Raw genomic sequence first — 23,490 nt, forward strand, 5'->3', positions numbered from 1 at the left:
GACAAGCGGAGTCAACTTAAGTGCAAATTGCTATATGGCGGTGGCCCTCCTATCCTGCCGCCCTAGTATTCATGTGAGATGACATGACTTCTTACAGCTGAGAAGTGTGTGCACTTGTTATTTGGATCTTTTAGTTGCAAAATAAAAATGTAAGATTTTTTTCCCCCCACAATGGAAGAATGTGAGAGTAGAACGCTTAAATCAGACAAAATGTCAGACTCCCAATGGACACATATACCTCTGATCCCTTATCTCACTTCTGCTCAAATATTTGTGTGGTTTTCAGGTATTGTATTTTTATGATGTTGTCATTCTAATTCATGCGTCCATTCTCCACAGAGATTCTATGTGTAGGGAACACAGGTCACAGATTTATTCGGCTCCCATTCAAATTGTGTTTTGGTAACAGTACTTGAGATCTTAACATTGGTTTCTCCCAAATTATGATGACGTTAGGACATTTTTTCCTCATACATTCAATGTCTCCCGTGACCCTAATGAGGCCAAGTCGTCAAGAAAATTGATGGATGGATGTCATTTAAAATACAATTAACAGTATTGGAACTGACTCGATTACTAAAAACAAAAAATATATAGTTTCATTAAAAAAATATTAATTAATAATTAAAAAATTTAGGGGATGATCATTGGAATATATTTTGTTTGTCAATGACCATGCATTTCTAGGTGGCGATTCTACTGCCATACCTAATAAGGTGTTCACTGACCGTGTGCTGCAGTTAATCTTCAATCATTTAGGAAACCAAAAAAAGAACAATGTTTCCAGTTAGCACTTTATTGACTTGTTATCTGTTTGTCAATTGTCATTGCGGAATGTTGAGTTTAAATTTACAGGCATACGGTGCAATGTGAAATGTGGGTAACAGTGACAGGTGGCACTAACGCACTGTGCACCACAGCAGCCAGTCAGGGTATGACACAATGGATGACAGAAGGATGCCTAAAAATATGACGTTATAGTACGTCCATTATTTTAGATATATTCAGAAAATTATTTGATATGGATTATCAAACAGTCAATTGGAGAGCTACATCGGATGTGTGTGCTTGAGTGTATGTCTGTATTTCTGGGTGTGCTTCCGTGTGTGTGCAGACAGTAGAGTCATGTAGCTTTGTTGCTAAAAATATCATTCAGGATAAGAAAAGACCAATAAGGAGCTGTGATGGGTTAAAGGGGTCAACTGCAAGAGAGCTAGGATGGGAGAACCAGAGCCAGTGAGCCAGGGCACCTGTTGGATCATCTGCGCTTTAAAACATTTAATCACTGTCTCTGGTTTCACACAAACACTCACACACACGTATACACTCAAACCACAGCATGCAATCACAAAACCTTAAAGCCCCGCTGTTCTCTGTTTGCTCAGAGGTATCTTGTAACCACATTGTCCAAAGAAGCAACACACACACAAAGGGGATATGGTATTATAGCAGCCGCCTGACCACCAGCTTACCACCACCGTAGTTTAAACACATGCTTGTGTACTGTGCTCAATCGTGCAGGAACACAATGGCTGACAAACCACATGCCAGGCCAAGACTGTGATGCTGTGCAGCTCCATTTATGATTTGGGGGCCGTAGGCTATATATTTACACACCAAACTTAATACCTATGATTTGTGTTTACTAAGTTCAACATCCACAATCAACTTATATAAAAAGAAGAACATTTGTTATGTGTAATTAATCGCAACATTTTCCAAAATGGATCGCGATTAATCGTATTTTTCAACTTCAACTTTTTACGAAGCTTGGAAACGATATTTACTTGAGTAGAATCTTGGAATTAATCTGGAAAAAAAATAAAAGTATATTTCGATTCAAAGACTGTTCTAATAGATTTATTTGATCCTTGAATACGATTCTTTTCATGTAAAATACAGCCAAAGATGTACAACTAATATGGTATTTGAATTTGGCTTTGCAAAATGCGCAAATCATTTTGGATTTCTCCAATGAGCCGTCAAGCAACTTTTTAAAGTAAAACTACATAAAAGTCTGTCTTTGCGTGACTCGCCTCTAAGTTTGGCTGCAAAGTGAGCAGAGGTCAGCTGCTACAGGAAATAAGTAAAACTGAGTTAACTGATTTTTTTTTTTTTTATGCGTTATAACATTTAAATCAATCTCCATAGTTAATGCTTGAACTTTGACAGCTCTAATAAAAAGATGTGAAATAGGGGATGTTCAAATATGGTTTGAAATCCAAGCTAATGTAGGTATTGGAACTTGGTAAATGGTAACTTGAGTGTCCTAGATGGACTCATCTTCAGGCAGTAGAATCCTTTTTCAAAATACTAAAACTATCCTTGAAACATCATCAAATACAAATAGAATAAAAATGACGGTTATTAAAAATCATATTGAGTGCCCTTAAACGTATTATTATTACTTGTTTTGGGAATACGAGTTGCTTATTACCTACCAATGAGTAACACTAATGACTCATCATGAGCTGAAGCAGTCATAAAGACATAAACTAGTGTCTTTTCGAAGTAAATGACAGCAGCAACACTTATTACTGTCGAGTCTACGCATACAGAAGGGCTGATGAGATACTATTCCCGTTTACACCTTTGGAAATGATTGACAGGCTGGCCGTGTAAAAGCTGGGGGTCCATCTGATTGCATTTTTGGTTTTGAACATTTGACCCGTGGTGCACTTAGCAGAGGGGCCCCGTGACTGCTCTTTGTTGTGCATCCTGTTGCGTTTTGTGTTTACACAAGGAAGGTATTTGTCAATGATGTTGTTTTATATGAGTTTCCTGTAATCCTGTTGTTGCAAAGCAGTATTTTATTTAAAAAAAAGAAAAAAGGCAATGTGCTGTATTTGGTAACAGAGTGACATATTTTCCACAAGCTGGAGTCTAGAGACTTTGTGAGTTACACTTTGGACCGCAGGTCAGTCAATCACAGGACACAATTATTCACATTCACCTTCACACCTACAGGAAACCTTTAATGAACCTAACAGGCATGTTTTTGGAATGTGGGGGAAAACGTAGTACCCGGTGAAAATTTACGTGAGCTTGACACAGAAAGGAGCAAGTGGGGGGGTAAGTATCTTGCCAAGGGATACGTTAACATGGTCATCAGGGATTGAGGCCTGCTAATGCAAATACATTCTCATTGGTCATGTCTTGGGCCCCAGTTCTGTGCTTGCTAGGGAGCCACTCCACACCAAACACACTAAAATTCAGCGGATGGAGGAATAAGAAGTTTTGCTCAACCATTTATTTAAAAAATAACGATCCGTAGAAAGATATATAAAATGTGTTTATTTGTGAATGAATGAAATATGTCTGTGAAAAAGAAAGAAGTAGGACAGTGACAGCGATTTACTTATGATTGCGCAGCCTTTTTTACAAAGTATATAATATGCACATAAGAGAGCTGATCGATACAATGCATAACTGTGGCCAATGTCATGCCTCACAAATGACACAACCTAGTAAATCTAGAGCAGTGATGTGTTTTTGATTGCTAAATATCAGCTCAGATTTGTTGGCAGGTGACTTAATACAGTACTTGGGTATACGATGGCAGCCATGTCTGCCTTAGTTTACGATGCTCTGAAGACAATGAGTCCAGCAAAGCGGTATGTAGCGAGTGCATTTATGTAACCATTTAAATAGTGGGGAAGCATTTGGATCATTGTGGTTCTGTGATGAATGAAGAATTATTTCACAGGAAAAAGCCAGGGACCAAAAGATATCAATTCCACGAATCACTGGGAGGTGAGATGATATTCTGCAACCCTCGTGTGCTTTCTTTGACTAATATTAGCCTGTTCACTGTAGGGCCCTGGGTAGCCCGGGTCGGTCCTCCCTGGCCCAAGCATGCATCCCTTGGCCGTTAATTGGAGTGGAGCGGTTTCCTAGCCGGCACAGCGCTGGGACCCAAGACGTGACCACTGAGAATGTATTAGTATTAGCATTGCAGCGGACAGACCTGTACATAATGATAACCTGAAGCTTTGGCAATTGGGAAACACACACTCACACATGTACACAGTCGCGAAAACAAGTAGTGTAAGTGTAATGCAGGCCCACCGGTGGGCCACTGCACGACTGGAGAAGGAGGAGGCAGAGGGGTGAAATGAACTTGACTTCCATTGATCGGGACTGCGAGCACAGAACCGGGGGCTGTTTGTCCCAGAAGAACTCCCGTACTGCTGGTCGGTAGCGCCTCATAAATGTTTGAAAGGCCTCAGCCTCTTTACATTCACACTATTTGGGTGCACACACACACACACACACACACACACACACACACACACACACGTGGATAACAGGTGAATGGTTGGTCAGTGATGATGGTTGAGCGGATCAATCGTCATCTGTGGCAGGTTGAGGTGTGTTTACGGTGTTCAAACGGCTTCAATGTAAGTATATTAGCATGCAGGATAAAAAACAACTTTGTTTACTTATGCTGCACTCTTAAGGCCCCCATTTGGCCCCTGACGTGCCTGGTAGTGTGTCAACAAATGATTGATATCGCCCATACCACTTAGAAAACACCTGACGTGCCGGGTCGAGTATCCGTAGCTCCTAAGTACGGGCTGGCAGGGGGGCCCTCAGCGTTATCCAGCCGGTAATAAAAGTTGAGAATTGATTTTCTGTTGCAGCTTGTAACTGTTAATGTTGAAACATCAATAGCCAAAGCAAATGGGAGACCGAGAACACGGAGGGCACGAGCCGAGGCGGACTCTAAATCACAGAATCTATCCGTGCCGATCGATAGGACAGTAACTGCAAGTGTCCCTCTGCTTTCCTAATGTTTTATAATAAACTGACAGCCTGTAATAAGGCAGAGGGAGAATGGAAGGGAGAGCTGGTGGGCAACAATTTCGCTTGGCCACCTTAAATCACCCCACACGAGAGAGCAGGACATCGGCAGAGGAAGAGGAGGAGGAGGAGGGAAGTGTCTTTTTCTTTTGAAAAACTTTTACAAGCCCATGTCTAGTTGCGTAGTTATTATGTGTAACCTTGGAGGATAGGTCCTGCATGGCTGTCGAGGTGCAGTAGGTTAAAATGTGTTCTAGATCCGAGTGCCACTACACTGCTTTCACAATATTGAGATACGAAGAGCAAGGTGGTGCTGCACGTGTTATGGTTGTGACAGAGTAGTGACAAGGTGATTACGACTGTTGCAAAACCTGCTTTACAACTGCTGCAGCTGTATGCGTTATATACACACCAATGCTGTTCTGGTAAATAAGTAACACTGCTGGTAATTATGGAAGTTGTGGGAAACAACATACTTTTCAGCATGTGGACTGCCTGGAAAATGAAAATATACAATGCCCTTGTATTGTTATGATACTAGCAATGTATGTGAGTCCACTGATTTTCATCACAAGAATGTATATGCATAAAAATAAAAAAATAAAATTGTTTTTATTTTCTCTAAGTTTTATATCTTATACTGCATTAAAGCAGAAGTCAACCCAAACATATTTTTTCCAGCATATGTTCTATGTAGGCCCACTAGTTGAAATATGGCATTCTGATTAATATTGCATTAGTGGAATAAGCAGCAAAATGCACCCACTTTTAGCTATCTCAGGGACGGCCATTTTGTCACTTCTGTCGACTGAAAATGACATCACACACCCTCGGGGCTCAGATAACGACCAATCACGACTCACCTGTTTTCTGAAGCTGAGCCGTGATTGGTTCTTACCTGAGCACTAAGTGATGTGATGAATATACATCTCATATTTTTCAGTTCATCAAAAATGTTTAAAGACTTATTTGTAAATCAACAAATTGATGACTAAAACACATCTAAAATGAATAGATAGCTTTGGAGAGATAGCATGTTTGTCTTTTCTTGAATCTTATCAGAGAAGATATATAAGTGAATGTTTTTTTCATATGTCACAATGCTGTCTGACATCTTGTGATTGACTTATTCTTTCTGTATTTTTTTTTTCTTGTGCATTTTGAGTGACCATATTTAACATCGGTAAAAACGTTTAACTATTGATGAATATTAAATAAGTGACTAACGTGGAAGTTTTAGCTTCAGATTGGAAAGACACTGTGTGAATGAATGCTGAGAATCAGAGGATTTTGTCAGGGGAGGTGCAAGACAAAAAAAAAAAGAAAGTGCAGCGTGACTATCTCCCCACAACCACAAACAAGTCACCGCAACAGGTCTTAATGACAACAGCCTGCATTCGGTAATGATGGCAAGCTGGAGCTTTTATTGCTTCATAAATTCTGAAAGCCTTTTCCGCAGCCTGATTACACTGAATTCCCTACAAAGTGGAAGGTGCGTTATATTTCTTAGGCTAAAACTGAGAGAAAATAGGTGCAAGTATTAGGTTCATTGCTTTAGGGCATATTTCCGCCTACTCCTGATGAGACGGAATAAGAGGAAAGGAAAGTCTGGACACTCAAACTTGATTAGGTGAGTTTGGATCTGTCGGCTAGAAAGTTTGAGCGAACGGCGAAGGACTTTTTTATTTGTTGGTTTGCTGCCTCAGAATGAAGACTGTAGGATGCTGATGGCTGGTAAAAAGATTTGTTTGAAAAGTAGATGACAGCCCAATAGTTTTCAATCAGCATGTGTTTGCCCAGCACTTTACACGACAGTCAAAGCGGAGTGATGAAGAAGGTGATGTATTGTGCATAGATTGCTCTTTATTAGCCTGATACATAAATCTATAGTGTACCCCCACTGCAATCACTACCACTGTATATTCCACTACTGTTGTCATTGCACCAATCCACTAACTGTCTCTGCTATCTGACGGTCACACAATCACACGAGGGAGATGTGACTCACATAAATAACTAACACTCATCCAGTACATACCAAACAAATGAAGATTTATGCTACCTTTCAGACACATCCATCTTGTACGGCTCTGTATGAGTGGCAGATTGAGAAGTTGGCACTTTTTTCTTTCAGTTCTATTCATATTTTATATTTAATACGGAATAGTGATTAAACTGTGAAATGAATGTAGGGCCTACTGTATATTGTTTAAATGTGACGATTAAATTCCTGGATTAGCGGAAGTAATTTGTCTCTGATCAGTGGCATTCAAACATCCTCATCATGTCTTTTTTCCATTGGACAATGGGGCAGTCATGATTGTATGCTAACACTATGAACTATATAATGTTTTGCATTAAGTTTCATTTATTTATACTTTCCTCAATTGTAGATTAATACCTAAATCATTGACATTGTGAAGAGTAGACATATACATGGAATTATTTGGCAAGCAAAAAATGTTAATCAAAGCACAATCCATCCATTCATTATGGACGGCTCATCCTCACGACGGTGATATACTCAGAGAGACAGAGAGAGAGACAGAGAGAGAGAGAGAGAGAGAGAGAGAGAGAGAGAGAGAGAGAGAGAGAGAGAGAGAGAGCGAGATAGACCAATAGCTGGTCAAATATTAGCTAACTATTGTTAGTTACACACTTTTGAGAGAAAACAATGAAGTGATAGATTTGACATTACGGAGGCTCTAATCTTGAAACTATACCATCAAAACAATCATGATTTAAACATTACACGTAGGCCTGTAAAGTAGATATACTCCTCTTTGAGTTACTTGTCTCATTGTGATGTGGCAGGACCCCGTAAGATAATGCATAACAACTTGACTCAATTTCATAAATCAACAATTGATCATTAGAGCTACAAATATATATTTCTGTGTTTTGATTAGTGAAAAATCTATATTTAAAAAAAAGTATTTTCACTCTCATATATGTTATAACTGAGCAAGATTGTGTGACTTGACTCAACTTGACTTGCTTGATTTTTTTTTTCCCACAGTAACTTGGGACTTGCTTGAAACATGACGGTTATGACTTGAGACTTGCTTGTGAATTGCACGTATGTGACTTACTCCCGCCCCTGTCACAAACTGTTGAAACAGTTTCCAAATGAGGGTTCAGCATGGGGTCAGCATGGACCAAAGAATCACATTTTGGAGCAGCTCTTGATCTAATTTAGGAATGTTTAAGGTTTGGCGGTAATCTGCACTCACCAAGTGCCATTATTGTGAACAGTACACATTGATTAACCCCATACTGCTGAGTACATGAGAGTAAGAAAAAAAACAAAATAAAAACCCCAACCCTACAACATAAAATAACATGTTTATTGTGTTGCTTTTGATGAAGTTGTACAGTGTTGTGCCTTTTACATGCTCCATTATTTGGCCCTTACATTGGTCCCAGTGGGGGCAAATATTGAACCGTTGCCGTCTTCTTATGATAATCAATGCCCCGACGAATTCAAATGATTCAGTTCATTTCAGGAAATGAATATTTGCCGGGCCTATGGGGACTGGAGGGTGGAATGGAGTGTATGAGCAACCTGGTCAGGGATCAACAGATTGATTCTGAGCAGCTACCGCTGTTGCTTAATTGGAATCCACCTGACTGGTCTTTAGTGTTAGGCTTCTCGCTCAGTGTACAGACAGACATGACGTGAAATGGAGATAGCGCAGTGTTTTATCAAGGTCAGTCACATTCACCATGTTTGTCTTCTCGTCTGCGGTGCTTCAGTGTTAGACAAAGTCAAGATGTCCCTGTCGAAAAAATGAGGGAGCAGTGATAGAAGTAGGAATAAAATACATAAGTATATAAATAAGTGTGGATTTATATCTCACATTAAATTGGAGGATAAGTGAGTAAGTAATAACTGAATTGATAACTAAGTAAATTGGATATCAGTAAATATATGTTTATGTGTTACATTGTTAGGTACATTGTGCAGCTACTGTCTATACTGCTTAAGATTTTTTTGTATAAAATAAATGACTGAATACACCGCGATCTATTATGAGGTGTATAAGCAATTTTTAAAAATTGTTTTCACTGACGCTGTCAGAGATTTATTAATTTACAAAGATCCTTACTATCGTATTGTTGAAGTCTGTTTAATGAGTTTGCACTTGTCCTATAGCTAAACAAGGTAAACAAAATATTAGAAACAGCTCTCAGAATTAGTTCTATAATACGGAAAACTAAAATCACAATGATATACATATTGTACATTGAATAGCTCTCTGACACTGCTATTTTTGTTAAGGCGTGTATTTTTTGATTAGCTTCTTCCAACTTCCACACGGTTGGGACTTGGTACTTAACACTGGGTGTGAAACGCAAAAATAATTACTTTGGAGTCCAAGAGTGCACCATTATCAGTAGACCTCCAAATAATTTACCTCACTATCAACTTTTGAGTTTTTTGTTGCCCCTAAACACTACGATTTGGGAGCATTATTTTAAGTTGTGTCCACAAATCTCGCTTCTCTGCTGGGAGCATTTAGCACTCAGCACTGCTCTGACAGCTCCTCTGGTTCTCCTCCCAGCTGACGAGGACTGGCAGTGCACGTCTCACCCAATTAAAGCTGACGTGGTCCGACCCACAGAGCCCAGTCGTTTGCTGGCAGAGCAGACTCTGACCTCTGAGCCTGCAAGTGCTTTGCCAATATGAGGGCTGTCTGTCTCTGGCTGAGGGAATTTACATCAAACACCACACTTGTGAAAACTGATAAGTGATGTTTTTTTTTTGTTTTTTTTTCGTTTTTCCTCCCTCAGTTTCCCCCACTCATTATATTGCAAGAGCTAAACAGCAGAGCACTGCAGAAATCACAAAGCCTTCAGCACGTTATATAGCTTTAATTGTCAACTACTGTAATAGGGAGTAAAAGACCTCTTATTTTATTTAAAGCCAAGACGCCACTTCTGTGCTGACCTGTCACCTGATGATCATATAAAGCAGCAGCTTGGCAGTATTTCTATTAAGCACTTAAGCCTTTTAAAAGGAAATCAAAGACCCATTAACACTGTTCAGTCACCAGACAACAAGTAGTAATTCTTAACTGAACTCTGACCCGGGCTGTACTCTATCTCTCTCGAGCTTTAATGGTCGTGACTTTACTGCCGCACATACAAGCACACACACGGCCATTGCTCACAGTTTCACACACCAAGATCAATGCTAGTAGAGTGATCATCTCGCTCTTGATAGAGGGCAAAAGCCTTCACTTGAGACAAGGAAAGAATGACAGCAGATAGAGAGGACGCCATAGAAGGAGATGGATAGAGTGAGACAGTGAGAAAATAATACCAAGACTGAAAAAAGATGGTCAAACCCAGGTCAGGAAAAGTCTTCTCTCAGCTGGAGTGACATCTATATCTCTCTGTCTTTATCGACAAGAGGCTTAACTAAGAGTTCTGTTGTCAGGGCTGTGACTGACTGACTGCCCAGCCAATATGGGAAATAATGGAAAAAGTCACGGGCGGCATGGTGGTCGACTGGTTAACACGTCCGCCTCACAGTTCAGAGGTCGTGGGTTCGATCCCGGCTCCGGCCTCCCTGTGTGGAGTTTGCATGTTCTCGCCGTGCTTGCGTGGGTTTTCTCTGGGTACTCCGGTTTCCTCCCACATTCCAAAAACATGCATGGTAAATTGATTGGTCACTCTAAATTGCCCCTAATTGTGATTGTGAGTGCGGATGTTTGTCTCTGTGTGCCCTGCGATTGGCTAGCAATCAACTTCGGGCAGTAGGCGGTGTCCCCCGCCTACTGCCCGAAGACTGCTGGGATAGGCTCCAGCACACCCTGTGGTCCTTGTGAGGACAAGCGATATAGATAATGGATGGATGGATGGATGGAAAAAGTCAAGGTAAAGTGCAGAAAAACTGTAAAGGATTACTATTATTCCATATCACTGATAGTTAGGTGCCAGAGTAACGGTTAATGGAACGATCATTACTGGCAAACAGACCATACAATGTCAAAAAGCTCTCAAAAATGAGGGCAGTTTGTCTTACATAATCATCTGTGGTGCCAAACGAACATCTCATCACACCATGGAAAAGTACAAATATCACTAAACTAGCAAAATTGGCATTATCATATGATGATGCCCGCCAAGGTTAATAATCCAAGTTTGGTCAGCACCAAATTTTACACCTTACTCGACCCCCACTTATAATTGTTGGGTCTCTGGAGTGCCTGCCCCCCAACAAGTGTGAAAGTAAACAACCAAGTGAATCTTTGGTTATTTGCCTATTTCTAAAAATGTGTCTGTGAGCATGTGGTTCTGCACAGCGGGACTAATTAAAGTAATATGTAGTATCTCCACCAAGGACATGATCGGCTGACCATTCCAGAGCGAGCAGTCGACCCCCATGATACACGTGTGTTCCAGCACATTGGTTTTCATTCTAACAAAAGTATATATGGCGGGATGGGGGCTAAGTACACTGCATACGATAACTTTACCAGTAAATCTGATTTCACCGATGTCAAATATCGTCGCTGTGCTGTAAAAAACATGTATCTCCAATTTTGGAAGCAGTATAGCCCATGCTCTAAAAATGGAGGTACTGAAGTAGTTGTTGATTAATTCTACCAACTAAGTGGTAATAGCCAAGTCAAGATACGGTGTGCCAATCTGCCAGACTTATAGTGAAAAGGTGCTAAAAAGGTGGCACAAATGCTGACTCGTGCCAACATGCAAACCACCCAGGCCACAGACAGGCTATTTGATGTCAGGGACGTAATCTGCATATTGGCCCTACGTAATGATTAAATTGTAAATGAATTAAATTCAAGTTAAAAAAAAGGGGTGGGGGTCTGAAATGAAACCTGGGTCACTGCGTTTGTTTAATTCATATTAGCTCTTGCTAAATTTCACCAGTGTAGATTAAATAAATCTCATCTGTCTTTAGAACTCATTTCGCCGCTCAGCAGCCAACGCAAATCTACTTTCATGCCTCATTTAGCTACATCTGTATTAATTGGTGCTGCTGGCAGTGTGTAAACCAGTTCTGTGAGCATTTGCTTTCTCATTCCATTACACATATTCAGATCAGCCCATCAATCCACACCTCTGCTCAGCTGTGTGCGGTGTGAATCGATGCTAAATCTCCAGGCTTTGCATTGCTGAGTCCAAACACCACCACTTCCACCACAGAGATCCTCAGCAAATGCAACGCCACTTGTGTCTGGTTTCTTCTGTGGGAGACTCAGGCAATGCTGGAAAACAGGCACTGCCGGGGGCTATACACATCCCTGAGGTCGGTCTTTCATTATGGATGATGTTTCTGCCAAATTATTTAGACCCTGAGCCCCAGCAAACCCTATGCCACGTGAAGACACATGCTGAACAAAACTACCTCATACGCACAAACACGCTCCCAAGCACACACACGCACATTCTAAGGCTTCTCTGAATTCCGCCCAGTGCATTTCTCCACTTTGCAACTGACAATAACATCACACATTAATCCAGTGCTCACCAAAGTGCGAGATGTAATCCGAGCAGTTCATTAGTACTGATTCTTTGTTTATAGACAAAATAAATAAACATATACTATGGGTAATGTGTGTGTGCGTGCGTATGCATGTGTGTGTGTATGCGTGTTCTCAAAGTGGTTATCCATGGTCTAAACTGCGGTCACACATTGCCAAGAGACTATGATCTGTATTTCCAAACATGATTTCTACAAAGTAGCCTACGAGGGACGCACGCACACAAATACATGCACACAACTGTCAACTGTATTAAAGTTTGTCCCTTCACTCCAATATCTCTGACTACCTTTTCTGTTTTCTCATCCTTTCCCAGTGCAATTAATTAATTAATTAATTAATCACCCCTCACTAGTCACCCCACTCCTCCCCCTGGCGCATCAATTACTTGACCTCTGATCCCAATTTTTAATCCCGTATTCTTCATGGTGAATTTGCAGTCAGTATTCAGTCACTGCCAGAATTTGTTTCAAACATTGAAAACGGTGAGAAAATAGACTGCTTGGCACCAACATCTCAGTTGTATAAATACATATTATTCTCAATACAAACAATGTTAAAATCCAAAGCAGACTGCGCCCCCCAGTACGCATTATTCCATGGTTGTCATGCAATCTTGTGGAGGTCTTTCATTTCTTACATCAACGCTCTGCCAAATACTCTCTGTTTGGACTCACCGAGACTGAAGAGGACCAGGAATTTCAGGCAGACAAACTCCCGTTGGTCCATTTGCAAAGAACGTAACTTTGCCACCAGTTCCTGGGCGTGGCTCAATAGATTATTGAGGGTGGCCCCAGCCTGGGATGCGATCACTGCATAGTCTACCTGCAAAAAGGAAGAAAACATGATTTGAATTTCTGTGTGGTTTTCTGCAGCAATCAATGAGAGTCAAACAAGAAGTGGTGCTATAAAAACTCCACTCAATATCTGCCTTTATTCTTTCATGTAGATAAAACTGTTTTGTTTATAATGATTCAAATTGTCAGATGGACAAGTGAGCAGATAGATAGATAGATAGATAGATAGATAGATAGATAGATAGACAGATAGATAGATAGATAGATAGATAGATAGATAGATAGATAGATAGATAGATAGATAGATAGATAGATAGATGGATAGATGGATAGATGGATAGATGGATAGATAGATAGATAGATAGATAGATAGATAGATAGATAGATAGATAGATAGATAGATAGATAGATAGATAAAGCCACAACACTTTTGTCTGGGAGCCAAATCCTTAGCTGCCACTCACTATAAACAGCACCGTATAAGGTTTTTATATTTATTGACAATTCATTATCAGAATTGACTGTGGAAGCATTTCCAGGGAAAGGTTGATGCCTGTCTTCCTTACAGGGGGGTCTGCATGTGCTTCAAATTACAATTACAACAAACATATTGACTGAGAAAGCATGATGACTGAAATTGATTGTAATTGGAAAATGCTCAGTAAAACTCTGTGCTTCCTTTTCTGTTTGTAGAGCTGGGAAGCAGGAATAGTTATTTGTGTCCTTTCAGTCCAGTCTGCACTAGTTAGTCCTAGTGGCTCGACTCCAATGTAACAGAGCCAAAAAGGTAAAGGAGGCATATTCAGAGTGTACAAGCCAAATTCCATGAGGCACAACCCCACAAGTCATCATATCCCTCAAGGAACAGTGATGTACTTTTATTTCAAGAGTGTATGTGCTCCGTTCCCTAGAGCACATTTCTTCTGCCCCATTCTTTTCTTAACTGCTTTTGTACTTCCTTTTCTTCTTCCCCATTCATAAAGGAGAGAGTTATGGCTCATGTGAGAGGCAGACGCTGCCCCTTTCCAAAGTGTCAATCAATTTACATAAAATCAACTGTGCATGAAATAACTTCATTGAAGGATTGGACTGTTGATGGTGATGCCTTAGGTTATTGCCTCCTGGCCTGAAGTACAAAGAGAGGGGAAAACACTATAGCGCCACTATAGCAGAGTTAGCACTAACCCAAGTGACCTGCATATCAATCAGTCAATCAATCCTACTTTATTATTCCTCTTGTAGAGACATGCTGGGTAAATATAAATAAACCTTAGGACTTGAATCCATCCTGAACCACAATGTATGGAAGACTGATTTGAAGAGTGTTTGCGGGTGTTACCAGTGGGTTCAAAGCCAAAAAGATGCAGTTGGTCGTGGAACTTTTTTTTCCCCTTTTCTTTTTTTTTTAAATTTAAATATTTGTTATTTAAATTTCATGGACACCAGCAGTATTGGACTGTCAAAATATCAGTGTCATCATATTAGAAACTGGCACGATGCTGTGAGGCCTTGCTTTCAACAGCTCAGCCCATTTGTCATTTTATCATTGAATGCATTTTAATGAGCTCCATTTCACGTTTGAGCCTATGACAGGAAAAATAACTAGCCTCCTTTTAAAACACACATAGTTGCCCCTTTGTTGATGACCCTGAGAATGATGTTACATTCATGTTCACTTTTTTGAGGTCAATGTAAAAAAAATGAATGGGGCATCTGAGATGAATCAAAGAGCTATTTGCAAATGTGCTTAGCTCATTCACTGCCAATGACGTATTCATTTGTCTTTTTACAGTCTAGCCATTCAATTCCAGGAACTTATTTATATATTTTTTCAAATGTTTTTCAAATGGTATGGTCTAGGAATGTGTGGCAGTGAATGAGCTAAGTCAATTCCAAAATGTTCTTTACAGTAAAATGTTCTATATGCCGTGACTACATTCTGAATAATATTGCATTCGTGCAATCCACCCGTTTTAATCAATTTCAGTGGGTGGCCATTTTGACTCTTGCTGTTGACAGAAAATGACACCAGCAGTGCCTACTGGCTCAAGTAACGACCAATCACAGCTCACACGCGGAAAACAGTTGAGTTGTGATTGGTCGTCACCTGAGCTCTGAGCAACTGTGATGTCATTTTTCGTTGACAGCGAAAAGTGACAAAATGGCCGCCCCACGAGATGGATGAAAATGGGTGGATTTTGCTGCTTGATTCGAATTCCACGTATTACTTGGGGTAACACACAAACACGAACGATTGGGTTGGAAGGCAGTGTCCAGGTGCCCACTTCACAGCAGTGATCTGTGATTGTCCTGGCCAACTTTACATGATTTGGGGACATGGAGGTCTGCTTAAACATACTTTGCCTGCTTCATAGACTCCAGCAAATTAGTTACTGCTTACGCCATGTCTGTAAGGACTGTGCACCTCTTGTGCACTGATTTTAAAGGGAATGAGAGGAGCTACTTCGATTAGCTGTGAAGCAAGGCGGCTGTGCTTACGGCCACAACGACGCAGAACACACATTTCTTACTGCACTAAGCTATGTGCATCTGCGAAAAAACTGCGCGAGTAGTAGTTTGTCGAAGTTGATAGTCGGAAAAGGCTAATGGAAGCCCGTTTAAACTCATAGGCGGACCGGCCTATAGGCGATTACTATTTTTTCCAACTGGATAAAAAGGTGGATGGTATGCCCAGCTCTGCACAAATACATTCCGCCTCCACTAGCCGCTGCACGTTAGCCAAAGTACACGAATGAAACTGCTGTGCTGCAACTCCAAAGACTACCAATCTCTCATCCTCCTAATCATTACGGATGCAATCTCTTCAAACTGTGTCGACATCTTCGCCTCATCATTACTTCTCAAGTCACGCCATTTCTCCTGCTGCATTTGCCTTTCCATGATCTCCTCTTGTTTGAACAATATCCCTGATTATATACTGTAGTCTCTCATAACTGATGATTGTAGATTGAAGAAATTCATCTTTTTGGGCTCTGCTGTGCAATAACTGACCTGTTGGCCGGTGACCAATAAAATGGAGCCCTCCTTGGCGTGCACCACTTGTCGAAAGACGTGATCCAGGATGAGAAGTTCACTCCAGCAGTTCTGCAGAAGCTTCATCTGGTCGTCAACCTGGTTGGGAATATTAAGAAAAGCTCATAAATTTCCAGTAAAAATATTATTGAGACTTTTGGAAGTAGTTCCATAATTTTACAAGAAAAAAAAAAGATTCCGCTGTTTCCCGAGCAGCTGTTATTGTGAAGATTTGCTCTCAGGTAGTACAAGTCAATTGATATTGATTACTTTCGTACCGTTTATTGTTAATTTCAACCACATACTCCAAAGGGTTCTCATGCGACTCTTTCCACGTTCATTTCGGTTACGTTATTGTGTGCCCCTTTAACAGGTTTTGGTGCAGGTTTCTGTGTTTGTCCATTGTCAGTTTCTGAGTAATTCCACGGGTTCCAATGATTAAAGCATTTGCGCCTGCTGAATTGCAGCCGCTGGCTCCCATGGACCTGCCAGGTGAGCTTTGGAAGCAGGTCAGGTCAAACAGTGTCCCAAAACAACATCTTCCTTGTAACAGCCAGCCTATTCCCATGCCTGGCCATGTTAATCATTACACCACAATTGAGAGACTCAAACAAAAAGGTCCACATTGGGAAAAAAGGAATGAGGAAAATGTCTCTTTTTTTTAAAGCAACAAACATTGTCCTATGTTATGTCATTAGAAATAATGTATCCTCCTAGGTACTGTTATTCTTTGGTGTCAGGAGTTAGTCTTTGACGACAGAATGTGAGAACTTGATCTTCATCAGTGTCAACGGCAGCTAGAATGGTGAGGAATGTGGATCAATGTTAAAGGTTGGCCAAAGAAGCAGGTGCAAGCGTGGGTACCATGAAAAGGAATGTGTTCATGTACCTGTGTAGCGGGAAACATGCACAGAGGTCTATTTGTTGAACTGGCTTTGTGTGGGTTGCATTTGTAAGGCAGTAAAATTATTTATTGTCATGGGGGAAAAAAGCCACATCACTATGTGACTGTCACTGACTGACAACTCTGGAGTCTAATGTTGATTAGGGTTTTTATGATTCTTGACTGGTGTCCAACATAGTCTGTTTTACCTTTCAAGATAGCATTCACACAACTGAGTGACCCAGCCCAATGCAACTGAAGTAGCACAGACTCAAGTGTTCTGCATCTAGTTTTCATGAGTGGCTGACCATTGGCAACTAGCTTAGCTGCAATCCAAAATTGAATCACAGGCGAATGATGTGGACGAGAGTCTCTGTTGTTGAAATGCTTAAGTAGTCAATGAATGCGGCATTCATTGCCATCTCAAATATGCACACTCTCCTTTATTTCTTGTATATTCCCACAGGATTCGATTCCCAAGGGGTTGGTAGTAAATGTTACCTTTAATCACGGGAGTGGGATGGTATGGGATAAAAAATTGGGAACATGCGGGAGCAGGATTATCCAGTAGGAAAAACAAACCTTGGACAAATGCGCAACCATTTTGAACATAGCTGCCCTCCAAAATGGGAGTGGGAGTCATTCTGAACGGGAGCAGGACTGGTGTGAGAGTTGTTTTGACCGTGAGTGGCAAGGATTTTTTTTTTTACTTCAGTCCGGGACTTGGATGGGATAGGATTTTTTCTGTGGGAGTGGGATGGGACGGGAATGAAAATCCACTCCGGTGTCACATTTCTGGTGACATTGTTTTCTTTTTTTGTTGTTGTTGTTGTCAATTAAATTTTTCATCACAGCCGGTCTTCTCTCCTTTCTATACATCAGTTCTACGGTCCCATATTGGAGGTGATGCCTCCAGAGCTAAAGACGAAAGCAAAATTCAAATGACTTCATTAAAACCATCACAGAGAACTGAAGACCTTCAAAGGGGGGGTTTCTTTGAGGCACTCGCCGATCCTCCTCTCTCTGCCCCCCGAACCTAAAGACCCTGGAAGCTAGTGTAATTGCGTGTGTGTGCGTGTATGTGTGTGTGTGAAAGGACGGGTACATGTAACACCCAAGATCTTCAAACGCCACCCCGTTCAACACCAGCACCACTGTCACCGCATGTCAGTGCTTTTAGCAAGTGTTCGGGTCCTCATCAAAGGGCTGTCCTGCCTGCCTGCCTGCCTGCCTGGAAGCGGCTCTCTGACAAGAAGCCTGGGTCATCAAAGGGACTGTATGGCAGCGGGTGATAGCAGCCAAGACGAGGGGAAGGGGACACCCGTCTGTACGAGGGAGACTGGTGACAGACAAGCATAAGGGCGGTACAGGGGTTGGGGTTCAGTTGGCTGACCTTTTGAGTAGCAGCGACACAAACTGTTTCCCTGACAAGCTCTTCCTTTTGCTCTGTCAAATGAGCAGAATTCATGGCGCCTGATCTTCCAAGCTCTACTGCCTGCATCCACACATCTGAACTCACTGACACTGCATCAGACGCGTTGTTTTGTGTTTCTATGCAGGAGAGTCACATACTTTATCTCACGATTGGTTTGACATTTACTGTTTACCACTCATCGCTCTTTGATTTAATCTAACCGTAATGACACAAAGTTCAAATCGCAGTTTGTTTGACTCCCGCAATAAAACTTATAGTACTTCTTTGGTTGTTTAAATCTTATCTCAAGATGATGGAAAATTTAGACAAGTGTATCTGACTTTGGCGGTCATCAAATAAAAGCTTGGAAGCACTGTGTTGCTGTTGGGATTACTCCTATGCATAAGAGTTGAACTCCAACTACTGTCATTAACAAAGATGCCAATTTGATTTAAATTTGAAGAGTCATAGGAGTGGAGATATTTTGGAAGAGCTTAAGATGATATAGCATTCAAGAATGCCAGCAATTTCAATTATTTTGTTCTAGTTTTACTCTATCATAGAACGAGAATACTTCTAATCTAAAGATATATTGAAAATTGCAATTAACAGAACAATGAATAGGAATATAAACTGATTTCCTCCTTCCTCAGGCAAAGTTGAGACTGATTGACCTTTGATTGCAAGTCCGTATAAAATAAGTCCAAATCTGATGTAGTCGTTAAGACAATTGTGATTTCTATAAATAATTGGGGTACTCAGTTGTTGAATGTAAAACGTGTCACATAGAAATATAATTACATTCGTGACCTGTATTTTTAATGAAGTTAATAATAAATAGTATATTTGATTTTTCCTCCAAAAGTGTTTCTTTCATTAATAGTATCTCTATTTCAGGAAGCTTATCCATAACATTGTTTCTTGCATGAGCTGCCACTGTTCACCCTAAAAAAAAATATATATATATATATCAAAAATCAAACCAAACAAGCCAAACAAGAAAGATTTAGTTTCTGTGTTCACATTTCAGAATCATGCTCCTGAAAAATAGCTTCAAGCTGGCCTCAACACCCAAAGTGAATGCATTACTTTCTCAGGCTTGGTCTACTTAACATTATTACCAAAAATAGGATGTTTGAAAATCCAAGCAGGGACTCCTACATGCATGGGCAGCAATAAAAACATACATCCTCCAAGAAACCAATTTACCACCTTGATGATCGTTCAGCTGAGTGGGATCAATACTCGAATCAATCGCTTAGCCCATAAGTTTTGTTCAAACCACTGGCGAGGATTAATGGGATTTTCAAGATGTGGAAAAAGAAAGGAGAGCGAGTGAGGGAGGGAATGAACCTGACTGGGAATGGAAGAATGGGAAAATATGTGAGGGGAAATTGCAAAAATAAAAAAGGTGATTCGGAGCAGACGTTGCTGTGCAGATTAAATTAAATGAAAATTGGCACATTGAAATACTCACACGTCATGTTTATTCATAGCCCCCTGCCAAGAGTAGAGCAATTATCATGGGGTGCTAAGTCCAAACAGGCCGCGGTGGTAGAAACTTACCCCCTTTCTTGTGCCCTGGTCTTGGTATCGTGCCACGAGCATTGTTAAGCGTCGTACGGTGCGGCCAGTTTTAACGAGTGTACACAGCTGGATCTGATTTTAATAAGTACTTCCATGTTTGATGTGGACTAATGAAGAGATTAATGGAATCTCCTTCTGTGGATGCTAATGAATGGAGAGAATCATGATATTTTTTGCACATAGGGAGGGGTAACATTTGGAGACCGAGTGCTAATCTGCCTCCAATTCACATGAACAATAAGCGGCGCTTCTCTCTCTTCTGGACGGAAATCAATGCCTACTACAGGTGAGGTTTGAAGCTGACTTCAATACTGCTGTGTGTCGAGCTGCTCATCCTTTGGTGCTGTACTATCTTAGCATCTGTTCGCCTTGAGCCAAACAGTCCCTGTATTCACCTGGGAACCCGCATTAATTCACCTAGAAACAGCGCCCTTTGTTTTCCGAGTGTTGCAAACGCTTAATTATGTCGTGCCTGTGCGCTCACTTCCAGTTTGGCCATTTAATTAAGCCATTCAAGGCACTCTTTCAAACCAAGACAATTATTGGAATGCAAGACCCATTTTCTCATGGATTTTTAAAATACAGTACGTTTCTATTATTCTTAGTTATACCATTATGACCAGGGGCGTGGAGGTCATCAGGAATTTTGGGAAATTCACGAACGGCCAGTCAATTTCACGGCCGGTCAAACCACTCCCAATCCCTGCCGCTCTCCGCATTTCCTCATCCCAACGAATAGGTTTTGGTGCATGAAGGCTGCCCCCATAACAGTATTAGTATTACCCACTTAAAGAAGGAAGCCCCCAAAAATCTTTGCAAGAATATGTTCTATGCAGGCCCACTAGTCCAAACAGGGCATTCTGATTAATATTGCATTTGTGGAATATGAGTTAAGGAGCAAAATCCACCTGCTTTTTGCCATCTCAGGAGGCGGCCATTTTGTCACTTCTGTAGACTGAAAATGATATCACAGTTGCTCAGGGCTAAGGTAACGACCAATCATGGTTTCCTGATGCCATGATTGCTCATTTACTGGAGCCCTGAGCAACTGTGATGTCATTTTCAGTCGACAGCAAGTGGCAAAATGGCCGCCACCTGAGTTGGACAAAACCGGGTGGATTTTACTGCTTAACTCATATTCCACAAACGCAATATTAATCAGAATGCCCTGTTTGGACTAGTGGGGCTGCATAGAACATATTCTTGTAAAGAACATTTTTGGGTTGACTATTTGGTAACCAAATAGTTTTTCAGCTTTTCAAAGACACACATGCAGGAGTTCTACATATCCCTGGGAAGAACAGCAACAGTTGTGCTGAAATCTACCCAGGATTTCTGCTGAAATGGAGGGAAATGATTACTTTTGCCCCCTCCTCCTTGTCCTAATTTCCCCAGAACGAACTCTTGTTTATCAAGGCATACAGTCCATTTGGTCTTCGATCCTGGAGTGACAAGAAATCTGGGAAAATGCGCAGGTGGCACTTGTCAGGGATGGGGTGGGAGTACAGGCTATGGTGCGTTTGCAAACAAGAAGAATAGTCATATTGATGAACATACGCTGAGCAATCAGCAAGACAAAATGTGGCATGAAAGTTGCAAAAAAAATAAATATATATATATATATATATATATATATATATATATATATATATATATATATATATATATATATATATATATATAGTATATATATACTTTGGATTTTCATTGGTGTTATTGTCTACTGCAGCTGGCCAATGTGCTCACAGAAACTCATCAAGGTAAAGTGTTACAGTGTGGCAACACTGCACAGCACATTTGTCTGAGCCTGCCACAGTGGTCGTTCAGCAATGTCTGATTGATAATACTGAGACCCTGAAATTGACCATTTCCCACGGTGACTGCGCTAATTGACTCTGCAATGACCTTTGGTCCTGAGAACAAGAGGGAGGGTCTCTTTCGATTGAGCACGTTCACCTCATGTGTCCGCACATCCCACCATCCTCACTCGCGTGTTTGTGAAAGGATGGAAAACCTATGAATGGGCATCCCCCCTCCGCACTTTTCTATCCCTCACTCAGTTTGCCCCATGCAGGAGCAGGAAATTAATTTGCTTTCAAGTGATCTTATCAAAGGACGATAAAGTTGCAACTTGCAACAATTGTACATTGCAAAAATACAAATTCATAACTAGTAGATGCTGATGCCGTACGGCGACATGCAAATATGTCCACCCGATCAATAGATTTGCGAGGTTGCAAGAATTACACTGATGAGAAAAGAAAAAAATATTTCCTTGGGCTTTGGGGAGATTGTTCCATCAAAGCCGCTGGTAATGTCAACAAGCAATCCTCACCAATGCATCTGCCATCAGTATAATAATTTGAGACTGAAACCAAGTGCACCAAAACTTCCCTATTCATTTTGATGTAAGGCATAATGTAAGTATAAGAGAGACAAATCGAGTCAATAAGGCATGAGAACACGCCTGTATTGAAGATTGTCATGTAGGAAATTTAACTAAGGTGGTCTGTGACTTGCTGTAATCATCTGTGAATTGTTATCCTGTTTTTGATTGATATTAGCTTTCTAAGCTGACAGCACACCGCATATGCAATGACTCCACAGTAAAACTAAAAATCAATCTTTACCCTACATATAAAATAATTTAAAAATAGTGTTTGTCAGCATTTCCTGCAAGATCAGTACTTATCCTTATTCATTCTGTTTAGGCAATAAAAATATAGACTCAAATTTGACTTGAAATACTGTTGTTACTCAAGTAAACTATACCTGAATGTATGAATAAAAAAAATGAATAAGCACTTGAGACTAAAGAGTCAATAGGAAACAAATGTATTTTTATCTTATTTTTACAGAAAGTTAATACATAAATTCAAGGCTTAAAGAAAAATTATTTTTTTTTTCTTTGCACACAATAATTTCCGGGATACCTTCAGGAAAGAGCCTACCCCCACCAGACACACTCACTCACATCTCCACACACTAGAAATCGTAAGGCTTAGAGCTAAAAAGCTATCAACTAATTATAAAAAACATAGAGAGAACCTAATCAATTATTCACATGAACATTAGACCACTAATACATGTGCAGCCCAGGGATCTGCTTCTCCCAAAAGTAACCTCTTCCTTCACTCAAATGCATGCACACATGCATGCACACACATACAGACACACACACACGATATATATATATATATATGTTATAATGTGTTATGTTATATATATAGAATATTATCATTATGTTGATGCGTTTGCTGCATCCTGCTCTGTTACTGCCATTGCAATCGCCTTCCACCACAACATCAGACATTGAGAAAATTCTTCCAAAGGTAAAATGAGTTGTAGTAGACTCCACTGACTCCACTGATCATACGAATCCTATTGATCTATTAGCAGCAGAACCTCCACGCACACACACCCACCACTTAATCTACTGGCCGATAAGCATTAAGC

At 40.6% G+C, this 23,490-nt stretch overlaps 1 protein-coding gene across 1 annotated transcript in view; it reads right to left on the reverse strand.

The window, feature by feature from the left end:
- nr5a2 (nuclear receptor subfamily 5, group A, member 2) overlaps nt 1-23,490 on the reverse strand; it is a 59,418-nt gene that overhangs the window by 10,823 nt on the left and 25,105 nt on the right. Inside the window, exons 5-6 of the mRNA XM_086047582.1 lie at nt 16,130-16,249; nt 12,998-13,145 (exon numbers count right to left, since the gene is read on the reverse strand). Of these exons, the coding sequence (XP_085903708.1) occupies nt 12,998-13,145; nt 16,130-16,249 (268 nt within the window). The remainder of the gene's footprint in view (nt 1-12,997; nt 13,146-16,129; nt 16,250-23,490) is intronic.

This window comes from Filicampus tigris, chromosome 12 (genome assembly GCF_054856515.1).
Source record: "Filicampus tigris isolate MCC_2025a chromosome 12, RoL_Ftig_1.0, whole genome shotgun sequence".
Classification (NCBI taxonomy): Eukaryota; Metazoa; Chordata; class Actinopteri; order Syngnathiformes; family Syngnathidae; genus Filicampus; species Filicampus tigris.